Source organism: Emys orbicularis, chromosome 8, assembly GCF_028017835.1.
Source record: "Emys orbicularis isolate rEmyOrb1 chromosome 8, rEmyOrb1.hap1, whole genome shotgun sequence".
Taxonomy (NCBI): Eukaryota; Metazoa; Chordata; order Testudines; family Emydidae; genus Emys; species Emys orbicularis.
In genome coordinates this window covers 19855731-19871203 of record NC_088690.1, presented here as the reverse complement: position 1 = coordinate 19871203, position 15473 = coordinate 19855731, and the positions used below count along the sequence as shown (strand labels likewise).

The 15473-nt window shown below is 42.3% G+C and overlaps 1 protein-coding gene across 1 annotated transcript in view; it reads right to left on the bottom strand.

The window, feature by feature from the left end:
• Nucleotides 1-15473, bottom strand: part of SGIP1 (SH3GL interacting endocytic adaptor 1) — a 178772-nt gene that overhangs the window by 75182 nt on the left and 88117 nt on the right. Inside the window, exons 5-8 of the mRNA XM_065409303.1 lie at nucleotides 9093-9117; nucleotides 4654-4731; nucleotides 2527-2583; nucleotides 871-925 (exon numbers count right to left, since the gene is read on the bottom strand). Coding sequence (XP_065265375.1) covers nucleotides 871-925; nucleotides 2527-2583; nucleotides 4654-4731; nucleotides 9093-9117 — 215 coding nt within the window. The remainder of the gene's footprint in view (nucleotides 1-870; nucleotides 926-2526; nucleotides 2584-4653; nucleotides 4732-9092; nucleotides 9118-15473) is intronic.

Below are 15473 nucleotides of genomic sequence, written 5' to 3'. Positions count from 1 at the left end.
TGTAAATGAATGGTGATTTTCAAAAGGGAAATTCATTTGTGCTTAGATTTGCTTTTAGAAAAACAAGATGTCTCCTCTTAATGCTCCTGCTTACATCCATTTAAATGGATGAAAGGAAGAGTGTCAACAATTAAACAGCTATTAGATCAGCATAAACAAGCTGGAGACTAAATACAATACTTTGCACATGTCTATATTAACTTCCATCAGAGAATCACAGCATGATTTATAAACACTCACTAGTGTCACTAGTTCGTTGAGAAGGAAAGTAGTAGCACCCCCATTTTATAGATGGAGAAACTAAAGTATAGTTAGGTGACTTGCCCAAGTGAATCTATGGCAGAGCTGAAAATAGGCTTGAGAATCTAGAGATCTGGGTTCTGACCATTAGATGATGATTCTTACTTTTCAAGACTCATAAATGTAACATTTGCTCAGCTCCTCTAGTTTTAATTCCTTTCTTACAAGGCCAAAGGCGTTCTGCAGAGAGATGTAAACTGCTTCTTTCCTCCAATGAATGAACACACTGCTTCTGCAACCCTTCTAGTTTCTGCCAACCCAGAGAAAAGGGCTAGAAATCTGCTTCTATTCACTGTAAGCATTATAATCAGATCTGTTTTAGTGGCATGCACTGAACATAATTATTTCCCAGTGCACTTCCTATCCACTTACTCCTTTCTGTTAATTTCTTATGAATAAAACAAGGCAATTAGAAGTGCCTTCTGGTTAACTGTATCAGGTGATTTTCCACTGGGCTTCACTTTTAGCTGAGGAATAATAGTGTACAGAAAAATTTCAGTGACCACTCCATGAACCCATGATCATATTACAGTTTGCAAACCAAGATGTAAGGCTAACAATAAAGGATATAGCCTGGTTCTTCTGGTCTGATGCTGTATCCCTCTTCATCAAGCTCAGGTGAATTCTGGGTGGGGTATAAACAAAGCAAAGTAATTAAGTTCTTGTTAAACATTTTATTAAAGAGCAGCTTAAGCTATTTCTTCTGTCGGGAGGATATGTCAATGAAACACTGGGCTGACTAAGTGAGCTTTACCCAAAATTAGAAAAAAATACCACAAGCTGAAGGGAAGGCTTTGTTTATAGGAGGCTTAACATGGCTGGAGCTGCGCTTGCTAATATCTATAAACTACCCTACCATGCCAAGGTAAATGATATTGCTGTTAACTCTGGCAGCGTCAGTCAAGTCCACTGCACAGAGCTGACCTGGCAAGTGTAAGGGTTTGGAGAGAAAAGAAAGGCAGGATTGTAGGAATTGCACAGGATTTTAACAGTCTCGGTTGGGTTGCTGCAGAAACTACTGCAACTATGGTCCACAGAATTAGGCAGGGTAAAAAGTGCTGGGAAGGGGGATGGAAACAATGGAAGGCAGACACCAAAAATAAGAAGCCATATAGTATAGAAACACAATCGTTCCAGGGAAGGACTTCTACTCTAGAGCCCATACATTCCAGAATAGCATTCGACCTTGCAGGCCTTTAAGCCTGTAGAATAGGCTATAGAATCAGACCTGTAGGCAGTTAAGGCAGAAGTTATTAGTGCTGCATTTAACAGGTTTGAACTGTTCGCTTCTTTGCAGGTAAACGTCCTCAATGTTCAATTGAAATGTATTTTTTTCCCCAATTAACTTTGACATATTCCATATTGATGGTATAATCGGTCTCAAATAGACCTTTCCTTATTACTCAGGGTAATTGGTACTTAATGGGTCATTTGAACTACCCAGTCTCTGGATAATTTTACACAATCTAATTAACATCCGGATATAAAATATATTTCAGAATAAGGTTAGGTTTCAACTACACATTTGTAGGGTGATAAAATAGCTGAATTCATTTTTTTCTCCACAGTGATGTAGTTCAACAGTAAGTTTCACTCCATCACTTAAAGAGGCACACTCAGCATGAAAAAACGGGTTAGTTCCCTCATATCAATTTTTGTGGTTTTACAATTACATTTTCCTATTTTTATTGCAGGTTTTTCTCTCTCCCCTGTTGCTGCAGGATACTTGAACAACAGGGGAAACTACCTATAGTTAAATCAACTGCACATGAAACACTGTCAAATTCACATCAAACAAACAAAAAAACTGGAGATAATATTGTTTTCATGAATCACTCCAAGTTCCAGTAATCTTAGGTGTAACTCATAACAACAGGCAAAAATTTTCGGAGGGAAGTGTGCCTCGTGACAGTCCCCCCCGCTTGCTCTAGTAATAGTCATTTCCACATAACAATGTGGAAAGGAAAACTGAGTCTTTGTCTGAAATACGTGGTAACATTTGAACCAGGCTGGAGTTGTGAATACTCCAGGATGTGATCTTCATTCTGAAGTGGAGAGAGTGAAATGAAGATGAGGATGCTGCATATGAAGCAAACACACTTGGATCAGTGAAAACAGTTGTCTACCAGAATGAGATAATCCTGCAGCATATGAAGGTATATGAATTCCTCATCACATAGCACTGACATCTATTAAATGGGGGGAGGAGATCATCCAGATACTTACATATCTTTCCCAGTCAATCTCTGCATAAAATCCATTTGGAGCTCCATTACTTTTCTTCTGTAATACATTTGAGAACAATTTTACAATTTTTAAATTCAAGAGCTAAGAATCACACAATGTCTATCTGGAGCAAACTACTGAAATCTGTCACAGAATGGCCAGACTAGCAACCCTCTAAAGAAACTGGTCAGTACAGTTAGATGATTGTGATGTCCCTATATAACAAACAGCTATTTCATACAAACGATAAATTTTTTAAAATAATGTAAAAGACTGATTTTTTTGTAACAAATAGGGCAATTCAAAATCCACAGCCCAGCAAATAAATGATAGTTTGCATTTCTGTAGAATCTTCCACATGTCTGTTTTATAAACAACCATTAATTGAAATCCACAACACTCCTGTGAGGAAGGGAAGCAAAATTATTAATTCATTGTGCTGTGCTGAGACACTTCAGCACATTTATAGTGCTATAGGTTCATGACCACCAAGTATTGGACAGATATCCACAACATCTTCTCTTATTGAGTATACATAGCTTTCTTCAGATTGCAACAGTGGTAGTTGTGGGGTTACATATACACATGTGTACATGTAGAAAGCCTTGTCAAAAGTAATGTTTCATTTATATAATGAGCCTCCTTGCTTAGTCATCATCCACTGCTTTAGTCTTTTCTGGAAAAAAATCATGATATGCCAACAGGTATTATTGGTTTCTGCAGAAACTAATGTTGCTTTCTTATAGGCAGTAAACTCTATTCATTGCAAAAATGGTGCAGCAAAAGTGACTAATTTTCCACCTGAGGTGTGTGCTGGAAGTCTAAAGAGGCTCAGATTGATCTAGGGTCAAACTCTGCTATTATTTACCACACACACCCCCACAAACCCCACCCAGGGCAAAAATGTTTTTTTGTCAATGGTTCCCTTTTCAATATCTGTTAATTAGCAAAACCAAAAACTGATAGCTGGGCAGAGTTCTGGCCTTAGCTTGAGAACTTGTACTCTCAGTGTAAATTTTAATTGCAAAGTTATAAAACATTTACCCAAAGGAGTTTATAAAAGAAACCCTAATGCACCTTTCCACAGAGTGGCGCAGATGAAGACCACTATAATGTTCAGACAGGAATTGCGCTGCATTTCTGATGTCACTATGGTTAGGTTAATCTTAAAGCAAAGTCAACTGTCTCTTCACCACACAATAAAAAATGCCAAAGAAGTCTCTACAATTAAAATGTACTGTACGTGCAGCAAACCAATCTCTTTTCAAATCAACAAGCTGTTTACCAGTCGGAGAGATGTCAAACTAAGCACACTTATGCATGCTAAACATGTCAGGCCACACTTAGGGCACTAAATATGTTTAAACAATCCTCTAATTTAGATACTTAATATAGGCCCAGTTTTCAAACTCAGGCAGCTAAATTAGACAGCACCCAGAATGGAACTGGGTTAACAGTAGCACGAGGGCACTCAAATACCCAAATTTAAAGGCCCATCCAACCTCCACTCAAATCAGTGGAGAGACTCCTATTGATTTTAGTTGGATCAGGCCACAAAGCACCTAGGGGCTTGTCTATACGAACATTTAGTTCGCAGCAAGCTGGTGTGTGACGCTACCCTGATGTAGCCTCCTGCAAACCAGCTGTCTGTGTGGACCCTGCTGATGCACATTAACAGTTCTCTAATGCCTTTTGAGCTAACCCTCTTTGAAACAGGACTAATCAAAGCACATTAACAAACTATTAACGTGTCCAGAGGGTCCGTGCAGATAGTTAGTCTACGGCAGGCCAGTGTGGGGTAGAGTCACACCCCAGCTTGGTGCAAACTGCTCATGTAGACAAGCCCTAAGTCTTTCTGTTTTTATATCATGCTCATCACTGTAGTATCAAAGCACCTAAATGCAGAACCGAGTACCTTATTTTAGAGGCTGAGAAAAAACTGAGCTTTGAATGTGCTCTGCGTAGTTGTTAATCTTTACATTTTTAGTAGTAAATTTGTATTTATAGCTAACATATCAGAAGTCTGAAAGCTAGTTTTCCTAATTTGTTCAACAATTTTTAAAACATTTTTTTACTCACTGTTTTTATTACCCTTTGGAAGCTTTAAACTGAAATCTGTTTCCTTACCGAAATTTTTTTTCCTCCTTCACGTGCACACTCTGGTTTGTTATTGAAGGGTGGCTCATGAGGATGAGGGCTGGGAAGCTGGAATGGATTTTGTTTTTGTAGAAAAAGTGTTAAAGTATTGGGAGGGTTTTAAACACACAAAGAATGACATGGAGTTAGCAAACAAACTATACAGTTTAAAAAAAGAAGGTTGGCCAAATTTGGTTCCTTTAAATGTAAAGGAAACATTGGGACTCATACCAGGGCTCTATTCACCAGACAATAGGCTTGATGGATATTGGGCTACAGAGGCTTTATGGTATTTTGTATCTCAAGGACGCATCAGATCCTATTCCTGGTTCAGCAAGCACTTAAAGGGCCTGATCCCACAGGATTAGGCCCTGAATCTGTAAAACGGGCAGGAAGAGTCAGGTAGCGTATCAGAAGCTCTCACACTTTTCGTAACGTGTACTCCTTCTTAATAAACATCCCTTCTTGACTGTCTCATGGACACCTCCGCTCTACTTGATCCACAGACCACCTTCCCTCCCATTCACAATCACCATTTCACTCCTGTGGCAACTACAGCAGTTGCTTGCATGGAAAGGTAATATTAGGAAGGGATTTACTACATTTTGTCTGTCTATTAATGCATGTTAGCAGCTGGAAATGGGGAAGGAGATGTCAGCACCATCTGGCCACCAACTGTCCACGGACCACAACTCGAGAACTTCTGCTCTATAAAAAAAGATCAGCGCATGTCAACAACTGATACAGTCAGAATGGTTGGGATTCTGTAGTTTGGGATTTCAAGACCATACCGTGAAGACAGCATACTGAAGGAGGTTACACCAAGGGTTAGATTCACAACAGGACTTATGAGAATAACTGCCACTTTAGGCGTCTAAGTTGCAGCATCAGGTCTCACTGGGATTCACGACACCCCCACTCAGCTTCTGTCAAACCCTGAAGCCTCCTAAACTTGTTTGGTGCTTAAGTTTTCGCAGTAAAAGTTTCCCTAGGCACCAGGGTTGCCACGTGTCTGATTTTCGACTGGAACACTCAGTCAAAAAGAGACCTTGTTGGCTCCGGTAAGCACTGCTGACCGGGCCATTAAAAGTCTGGTTGGTGGCACAGGCAGGCTCCCTACCTGGATCCGCGCAACTCCCGGGAAGCAGCAATATGTCCCTTCTGCTAAGGGGGTGGCCACGGGGGGCTATGCATGCTGCCCCTGCCCCAAGCACCGGCTCCGCAGCTCTCATTGACCAGGAACTGCACAGCCCCTGTGGCCACCTCTCCCACTAGGAGCTGAAGGGACATGCTGGTTGCTTCCCAGGAGCTGCCTGAGGTAAATGCCACCCGGAGCATGCACCATTCCCTCCTCCCAGACCCCAACCCACGTGCCCCAGCACTGGGCCCCCGGCCACACCCAAACTCCCTCCCAGAGCCCGCACCCCCTCCCACACTCCAAATATCCCTCATCCCTGGCCCCACCCCAGAGCCTGCACCCCAGCCACAGCCCTCACCCCCCACACACACTCCAAACCCCTCTGCCCCAGTCCGGAGCTCCCTCCTACACCCCAAACCCCTCATCCCCAGCCCCACCCTGGAGCCCGCACCCCCACCTCCGCACCAGCCCAGTGAAAATGAGCGAGTGAGCGAGGGTGGGGGAGAGCGAGTGACGGAGGGAGGGGGGGATGGAGTGAGTGGGGGAGGGCTGAGGGGAAGGGGCAGAGCCTCAGGGTAGGGGGTGGGGTTTTCTGCAATTAGAAAGTTGGCAGCCCTACTAGGTGCCTATGTTTCTGCCTCTGCACCTGCACATGTACTCTCTGCCCACATACTCTCAATGTGATGCACAAACCAGGGGAAGATAGGTGTTCCTTTGCCTAACTCACTTGCAGGACCCAATCCACTAGGAGTGTTCAGAGGCTGCTTATCAGAGAGCTCATGTAAAATGGCTGGGGGCAGGGAAAGAGGGAGAAGAAGGACCTCACTCATAACTTTTAGCCCAATTAGGGATTTGTGGGGCCCTGGGCCAGAGCAAGTGGGGGGCCCCTCCTCACCCCTTTTGCCTGCAGTCCCCCCCGTTCCCCCCCCTCCAAGCACTCCTGCTGGGGAAATGGGGTCAGGGTGTGGGGGTTTGCCCTGCCCCGCCCCTCAGCCCGACACTCCTGCTGGGGAGCGGGGTCGCAGGCTTCTCCTGCTCCCCAGCAGGAGCACTGGGTAGGCGGAGCAGGTCGGGGCATGGGGCTGCCCATTTTAGCTCAATGACTTGTTATCACGGACGATAAAACTACTAACCGTTTGCTATTGAAGAGTGCCTGTAATACTAGATCTAAACAACAACAATTGCTACTTCTGCTACTCTTTAGCATCAACAACAAAAAAAGCCATGATGTGGTCCGACAAGCTACCCACAACTTTGGCACCCGATCCTGCTATCACTGAAATCAATAGTAGTTTTGCCATTGGTTTCAGAAGGTCTTTCAATCTATTAAGTCAGGGGTGGCCAACCTGAACCTGAGAAGGAGCCAGAATTTACCAATGTACATTGCCAAAGAGCCACAGTAATACATCAGCAGCCGCCATCAGCTCCCCCCTGTTCCCAGTGCCTCCCATCCACCAGCAGCCCCACTGATCAGCACCTCCCCAGCCCTCCCCGCACCTCCCGATCAGCTGTATCGTGGCTTGGAGGGGGTGGGGGAGGAGAGAGGGCATAGCAGGCTCAGGGGAAGGGGTGGAATGGGGGCAGAGCCAGGAGTTGAGCAGTGAGCACCCTCCTGCACATTGGAAAGTTGGCGCCTGTAGCTCCAGCCCCGGATTTGGTGCCTATACAAGGAGCCGCATATTAACTTCTGAAGAGCTGCATGTGTCTCCGGAGCCACAGGTTGGCCACCCCTGTATTAACTTAACTCTTCATTCTTAGACTCCCTATATAGGGGGCATCCACCTTACACTTTTTTCTTGCTTCAAGAAGCGCAGTGTGGTTATGTCTGTATACGTGACACAAAGATGAACAGAATTCCCCCACACATCACTATCTCTGGGTAAGTATGTCACATTTACAGGAGGCCTCAGAAATTGCAGAGGGAGAAAAGGAAAGTTGCACTGCATTTGAAACATGAGGAGTACTGCATATGGAGAAGAGAAGGGGCAAATCCCTGACTGCAGCTGACTTAGAAAAGAGAGAAGAAACAGTGAGAGCAGCAGAAGACAGGAGGCAGGGCCTGCTCCAGGTTTTTTGCAACCCCAAGCGCAAAAAAAAAAAAGGGGGGGGCGGAGTGCCGCCGCCAAAGGGAAAAAAAGGGGGGCCAGAGTCCAAGAGCAGAAAGAAAAGTAAAGGAAAAGGAGCAGAAGAGGAGAAACAGAGGTTGAAGACTAGGGAAGACAGATTTGTACATTCCACAGTTTCATGTAATCTGGAAAGCTACATTTTTTTCCTTTCTTTCTGATGAATAGAGCCTTGATTAAAGTGTTACCCAAAGTTTAGTATTCTGAACTTCATTTCTTGACATTTCTTAACAATTAATGACAAGGGGCTCTATGAGTGCAGGGTTATCACCAAGCTAAGGATCTTGGGTCAGATGCCAAAAGACTTGTGCCTCTTAAAGCGGTAATTAGGCCATCCAATTTGTGTGTGATTTTACGGGAGACACATTTTATTTTTAATGACTGGTTTAGTTTCCACTCCAGAGCTCTGAGTATGATGCAGAGCAACTACAAACAGTTTCCCAGTTGCACCAGTTTTCCTTCTGAATATGTTCCTGATTTTTATTTTAGGCATGAGCTTTTTAAATCCGAGTACAAAATCTCTTTTAAAAAAACAACTTACAGTAAAATTGATGTCTGAACCCAACATACTTCTTTGCAAACTTGAAATTTAGGAATCAAAACCCCTCTAAAGTCCAGTTTTAGTAGGGACATTCATTCCTAAAACCTTAAGTTAAAGCAGCCATAATTTTGAAGCAACAACTCTCCTATTTTCAATTTAATATAGAAAATAAAAATTGCACAGAAAATAGTCAAATTTGTCACATTTCTCTTAATAACCTTTCAGATTATTAAGCCGTTGTGCAGAAAATGCTGTACAACATTTTTCCATAAAAAGTAAACATTCATAATAAAAAAGCAGCTTTCAAATCCTTGATTTTATTTAACATTACCTTTGAACTATTTTTATACAGGATTTATAAAGTGGCTGTATGTACAACAGAGATGATTTTGGCACTGCAGCCATCCTGGCTGCTTATTTTTGACAAATAATCTTCCCAGACTGAATTCCTCTGATTTAAACAAACACCTATCTCGTAAAGAGAATTTTTAATGTATTTACTACATTAAATGGAAATAGAGAGAAAGTGTAAGACTTCCTTACGCTGATTTGCAGAGAACAATGCTTTTAGACAGACACAGACTGAATGCTATTAAAAATAATTTTATAAGAAGAGTTCAGTACTTACAATTCCATCCCTGTCTGGTGATCCTCTGCAACAAAGAGAAAATACATATTAGTCAAAAAACAGACTAATGCAGCCTTTGCTGTTTAACCTTTGGAAACAATTTTCTCGGCTAATTCACATGAGCTGTGGTTTTTATGGTCAACTACTGTCACCCACCTTCCAATTGATAAGAACCACAGGACTGCTGTGGTAACAACATTTTCATAAAAAGCAACAGAGGGTCCTGTGGCACCTTTAAGACTAACAGAAGTATTGGGAGCATAAGCTTTCGTGGGTAAGAACCTCACTTCTTCAGATGCAAGGCAAGAAGTGAGGTTCTTACCCACGAAAGCTTATGCTCCCAATACTTCTGTTAGTCTTAAAGGTGCCACAGGACCCTCTGTTGCTTTTTACAGATTCAGACTAACACGGCTACCCCTCTGATACTGAACATTTTCATAGGTCTTAATATCTCTTTCATGGGATTTGTACACCGTACCCTTCTTATGGAGGAATGTGGACTTCTGTTTTCAGTGTTTGTTCTTTACATTCACATTCTGATATTCCTTTCTCCCAAACCTTCCTAGAGACATGTTGTACGTTCTTTTAGAAGACACAGTAGAAATAGATATACAGTGACAATTTAGGGCCAAATCTGGCAAATACTTTCTACTGAACATTGTCCTTTCTTCTGAGAGTAGTAATTGCACTGAAGTCAGCAGGACTAGTTATCGTATTAAGGACTGTGCTTAGTAGCGTTTGCAGAACTGGGCCTTAAGCTATAGCAAACATGGAACAGCTACAGATATGGCAGTCATGTTTATTTAGCATTATATAAATATGGTCAAGTGTTGAGTGAAAAGATAAGTAATTATTAAATCCAGCCTCCACTCTTCCCTCTCCCATGCCCCCCCACATCCTTCAGTCTCATCTAGTGCTATAGATATTCCAAAGACTGATGGTCAAAACTTATGACATTGTAGAAAATCTACAGGCAGCTACTGCCAACTCAAGTATAATTAAACGCACCAATGTCCTTCATTGAACCACTCGATAATTATTGTGTATTTGCCTTTTCTTATTCTCTGATTTAATATTTAAATCTTACTCATTACATGAGGTTCCCAAAATATTCTTCTAAAGCAGCAGATGTAATATAAGATTCCATATTCCACATGTGTTCCTTAAGCTTAGTGATTTTGGTTTTGGGTAGGGAATATTTAGACTCCCTAGAACTGCATGTTTGAATCCCTGCAGAGATGGCTCAATTCTTCCTCCTTCAGAGGTATTAGTGGACTGCATATTGTGTGCTTGTGCCCAGGTTACCAAACAATCCAGATCTGTCTGTATCGGTGACCTGTCCTCTTCATTATTTACCATTCCAACTTCTGTGTCAACTGCAAACTTTATCAGTCATGATTTTTGGTTTTCTTCCATGTCATTGATAAAAATGTTAAATAGTGTAGGGCCAAGAACCAATCCCTGCAGGACTTCACTAGAAACACACACATTTGATGATGAGTCCCTGCTTACAATTAAAACAAATGAGACTTTCAAATTAGCTCAGGATGATGAACACTGTGCACATCAATATCAGACAAGTAGCTTATTTTATCAACTAATTAAGTAACTTTAGAGTTTTTTCCTGGTCTCGGAATTCCTTCTAATTCCATTTCGCTTCACTCACTCAAGCAAATGTTCCCATCTCCTGTAGGCTTTTCATATGCTCTCTTGATCTGTGCTGGTTTCCAAAGATCGCTGACCTGATGGCCTCAAAGGCACCCCATTGGATTCCTGGCTCTGCGACCATCTGAATCCAGATGCGTTCTCTGCTTTAGCTTAAAACTTTTGAATGTGGAGACTTTGCAAATTCCTCTGGATTACATCTGTGCTATTTCAGAATTCCTGTTCTCCAGGAATTAACTTGTCCCATTAATATTGATTCTGGACCTCTATGTAAGCTCACTATGCATCAGTACCTTTGTTGGATGCTGAGACAGATATGACAATTTCCTGCAGTATCCTTGAAAACCCTTATTGTATAAAACAAATTTAATTGTGGGTCACAATTGTATGTAACCTCTCCGGGGGGGGGGGGGGGCGGAGGGAAGGGGGAGAGGTGGGAAGAGACGAGACCAATGAAAAAAATGGGAGTTCAAAAGACTACACTGAAAATGTGCCAGACAAATATAGACTTTTGGGACAATAAATGTTAAGTGGATTTCCTGGGGAATCCCTGGGAGAGGTTAATGAAAATTACCTAACTATGGGTTATGCAAAAACCCAGCCTGTTGAAGCTATGCTCTGAGGAGAGGCTCTTAATCTGCTGATAACCCGATAAACCTAATCTGTATAAAGAAATGGCTGCTCTTCCCAGCCTTTGTTCTGGTTCTGGATCTAAGACAGATATGAACTTGTAATTATGGGGGGAAATCCAATGGTGGTTTTTGAAGGACTGAAAACTACAAAAGGTTAGGGTGACCTCTGCTAAGCTTTTAAAGCAGGCATGTAGGTTCTTTTAATGTATTTTCTCTGTAATGTTTTTACCTTAAAAATAAATGTGCTTGCTTAGAAGGAACTGTGTGGTAACCTACAACTGCAGGCAACAGACCGGTCTAGCCTTCAGAGAAAGCAAAGCACAGGGACCGTTCTGTTTAGTGCAGTCCAGAGAGCTGTGTAGCCTTAAAACCCCTGGTGAGGAGGGAGTGAGGCCTGGGTCTGCCCCCAAGAGAGGTGATGGCTGGGAGCTGGAAATCTGTAAGTAGGTGCCATTCAGGGACCATGGAGGGGAAAAACACAAATGCAATTATCCTGAAACTGTGACAGCTGCATCGTGTCTGATTGCTGACATGCCCATAGGTCTTCTTGGGATGTGGCTATGGTAAAAGAATCAGTGCTGTTGCTGCAGCTTCTTCCAATGGACAATTCCTGTATGTTCTTCCAAATTACATCTCTTCGTGCCTAATGTAGCCAATTATTTTAGTTTATTATTTATTTATTGTGTGATGTTATGATTAATGTGTTATATTACATATATTTATTGTATGTTAATTAGAGTTAATTTGAAGGATTATAAAAGTATAAGATTGATCAGTATTTAGAGGAACCAAGTATTAGACATGAGTAAGACAAGCTGAAATGCAAAAACCTGTAGGTTGAGGCCTGCAAGATTTTAGCTTAGCTATTTAAGTGACCAGGAAATAACCCGATGCTCTAGGATTATGGGAAAAGAGGTACCAACTGGTAAGATTGCAAACAATTACCCAAAAGATTAATATTCGATCATAAAAATACTGCAAAGGCGCATCTGTCTCTGACATGTGTCTTATCCACAGAATACAGGTTGTGTGTCAATGCTAATGAGAATAAAGGGAACTTACACAGTCTATAGAAAACTGGGGTCCCTTAAGTTTCCAGGGGACACAAACCAATAAGAGAAAAGAGGGTTGGCACTTTTATGGACATGTGCAGAATGTAGGTATAGACAGAATCACATTATAAAAAGGGGATGCCCAGAACTGGAAAATTGAGCTCCCCCTGAGAGACTCCAGCAGGAACCATCCCTCTACTGATGATCAAGCCATGAGAGACCCATCAGATCCTAACACTGTTGTTAAGGATGTGTGTATAACTATTTGTAACTTGTGCATAGGTCTGTATAGAACTTCTATATGCTTGGATGATCATAACTTTAATAAAACTTGTAGAACAGTCTAGACCTTGTACTTGTGAATGTCTGTGTGGTCACTCCTAGAGAGACTAACTCTGAAGCAAGTAGCAGAGGTGACTTTCACTCTGTTAAGCTTGAAACTCTAGCCGCCAGAGCCGAACCCACTACCACATTACAAAATTCACTTTAAATAAAATAATAGGCTACACTAACAGCAGCATTCAGTGTCAATACAGCCAATAGATTCCTGCCTCCCTTCTGTCCTCAGCTTAAAATATTGCAATCAGTTCAGTTTCCTCTCCTCTCCACACCTCTACTTTATTGAGTTTGTCCCTTTTTATGGCTTCATTCCCTTTTGGAAACTTTGGAGTTGATTGTCATCTCCACTTTCCTCCTTATTTGAGCATATGCAGCCAAGGTCAAGCCACCTGCTCTTTGTCCCCGGTGCACTGTTACCTGTGCTCTTGCAGACTGAGCTAATTATCCCTTCGCAATCCACAGTTAGATTTATGAAATGTTAACAAGATTCTTTTATTATAAATCTAGCTATAAATATACATTTCATTCTATTAATCCTTGATTATAATTACAGAAAAAACTAGCATGATCAAGCAAATTGGATTACTAAAGCACTGTTGAAATTAGTTAATACTAAAGTTGCCTATTTTGAGTTGGCATCTTCATCCAAGTTTTCACTGACTTTGCTTGAGTTGTTCATACCTCAAGCCCATGGGTGATATGTTTTCAAAGCAGTTACAGACATAATTAGAATCTTCAGAGCCTCTTCAGCTGGAGAGACTCAACCTGTTAATGTCTATAAGGAATACTTGATCTCACTACTGACTCGCTCATTGCTGTAATTTTTTACTCAGGAGCTCAGACACTATGGTGATGGGCACCAGTGTAAGACCCTAGCTACCTAGATTGATTTTGGGTCTTCAAATATGACAGTCATATACTTACTATTAAGGACTAAGTACAGGAGGCCTGTTACTGACTCTATAGAGAGCCCTTCTCCTTGCCCTAAATTTTCTGTCAAAGGGTTATGTTTTTCTATAACAGTTGCCAATGCACGAGTAGAAGTAGAGAATGTACCCTAGTGTCTAGAACTGCATGAGTGTGATGGGGTGGACCAGGCCCAAAGGCCCCTTGCTGGAGGCCTCAGGGTTCTGCCACACCCATCCCAGGAAAGGAGCAGTGGAGAGGTCCTCCAAGCAGGCTAGAGTGGCTGCAGGGGAAGCAGCCAATCAGGGCCCAGGATGGCCATATAAAAGGAGCTGCAGAACAGAGCAGTAGTTAGTTGCTGCATGGAGCAGGAGAAGAATGGACTGCAGGCCTGGCTGCCTGGAAGAGCAGCAGGACTACAGACAGCTAAGTCTGCTGGCAGGGACAGGGGGACCAAGAGGCTCCTGTCTGGCTGCTAGGGACTGAGTAAGGACTGAGCCTGGGGAGGGCTACAGAAAGATAGTGTCTCCAGGGAGGAACCCTGGGGATACTGCCCCATATCAGGACTGGACTACTTAAATACTAAAGCCCAAGGAGGGCTAGAGAGAGAAACCACCAGAGGGGTACTGATATAGGCCCCTGTGGACTATATACCGCAGAAGGAGTTTGTGCTGGCTAATGTGCAGACAGTATGACTCGGCCGGAGGGCTGAGTCAATGAAAACCCACCTGAGAACCACTGAAAGGGGTCTCCAGACCAAAAGAACAGACACGCCCAATCAGAAGGGGGCACTCGTGAAAGGTGGGTGCCAGCCCCGTTACAATGAGACTGACAAATAAGTGTGTCTTCCACTCTCATGCTATGCTGTCTCTGCACTGTGAGCCCAAAAGCACTCATTACACTTACGACAAGCATGTTTTAAAAAAAATCCCAATAACTGCCACAATGGCAGTAGGACATTCCTACTGCTCCGTGCATGGGAGTCAGCCGACCCATGGAAAGGAAAGGCAGAGCGTGAGAACACTTGTAGGATCTCATTTTGGGGTGAATTCTATTGAGGGCAGGGCCTCATGCATGCATAACGAAATAGAAGCTAGACTGGTAGACCAACTCAAAGGAAGTGAGGAAGTGGGGAGTAGTGAATGACAAAAGATGTAAGTCCCACATTTTCTAGTGGTTGGAGGCCGAGGAAGTAGATATTTGTGGTTCTGCAGCTACAAGCTAATGAGTATTCTCCTTTTGCTCAAGTATTAGTACTACCAAGTTTTACAATGGACACATTAGCATAATTACTGCTTATGGTTGCCATTGTTTCCATCCTACTAACTTCTATGCTATGGCACCCTCATCCTCCTCCCCACCCCACAAAAGGAAAAAAAAAAATCACCCCACCCACCCCATCAAAGCAGGAAGATAAGCCACCTCCGTAGCTTGCTAATTAAAGTGTTTTCCCTAATATAGTCTCTCCTACCAGCTCATTATCAAAAACATCCTCTTCAGGAGTCATTATCTTAACTCTTTCATCAGCGTTCCTACAGCCTCTATAAAAACACATCATTTGAAATTAATTGCTTGAATTATGTTGTGCAACTGGTTAGATACAATGTAGTAACTAGATGTTGGTTTCATTGATTTTCTTTAAGCAAAAAATATTTATGGTCTTTGTTTCCTGTATCTTTATGATAAATTATAAATGAAACTACATATGACCTATGTGGGTGTCTTTGTAGTCGGGCTGGCTGACAAATAAGCATTTAAGTATGCATCTCATGTTCTCTTACTAAATC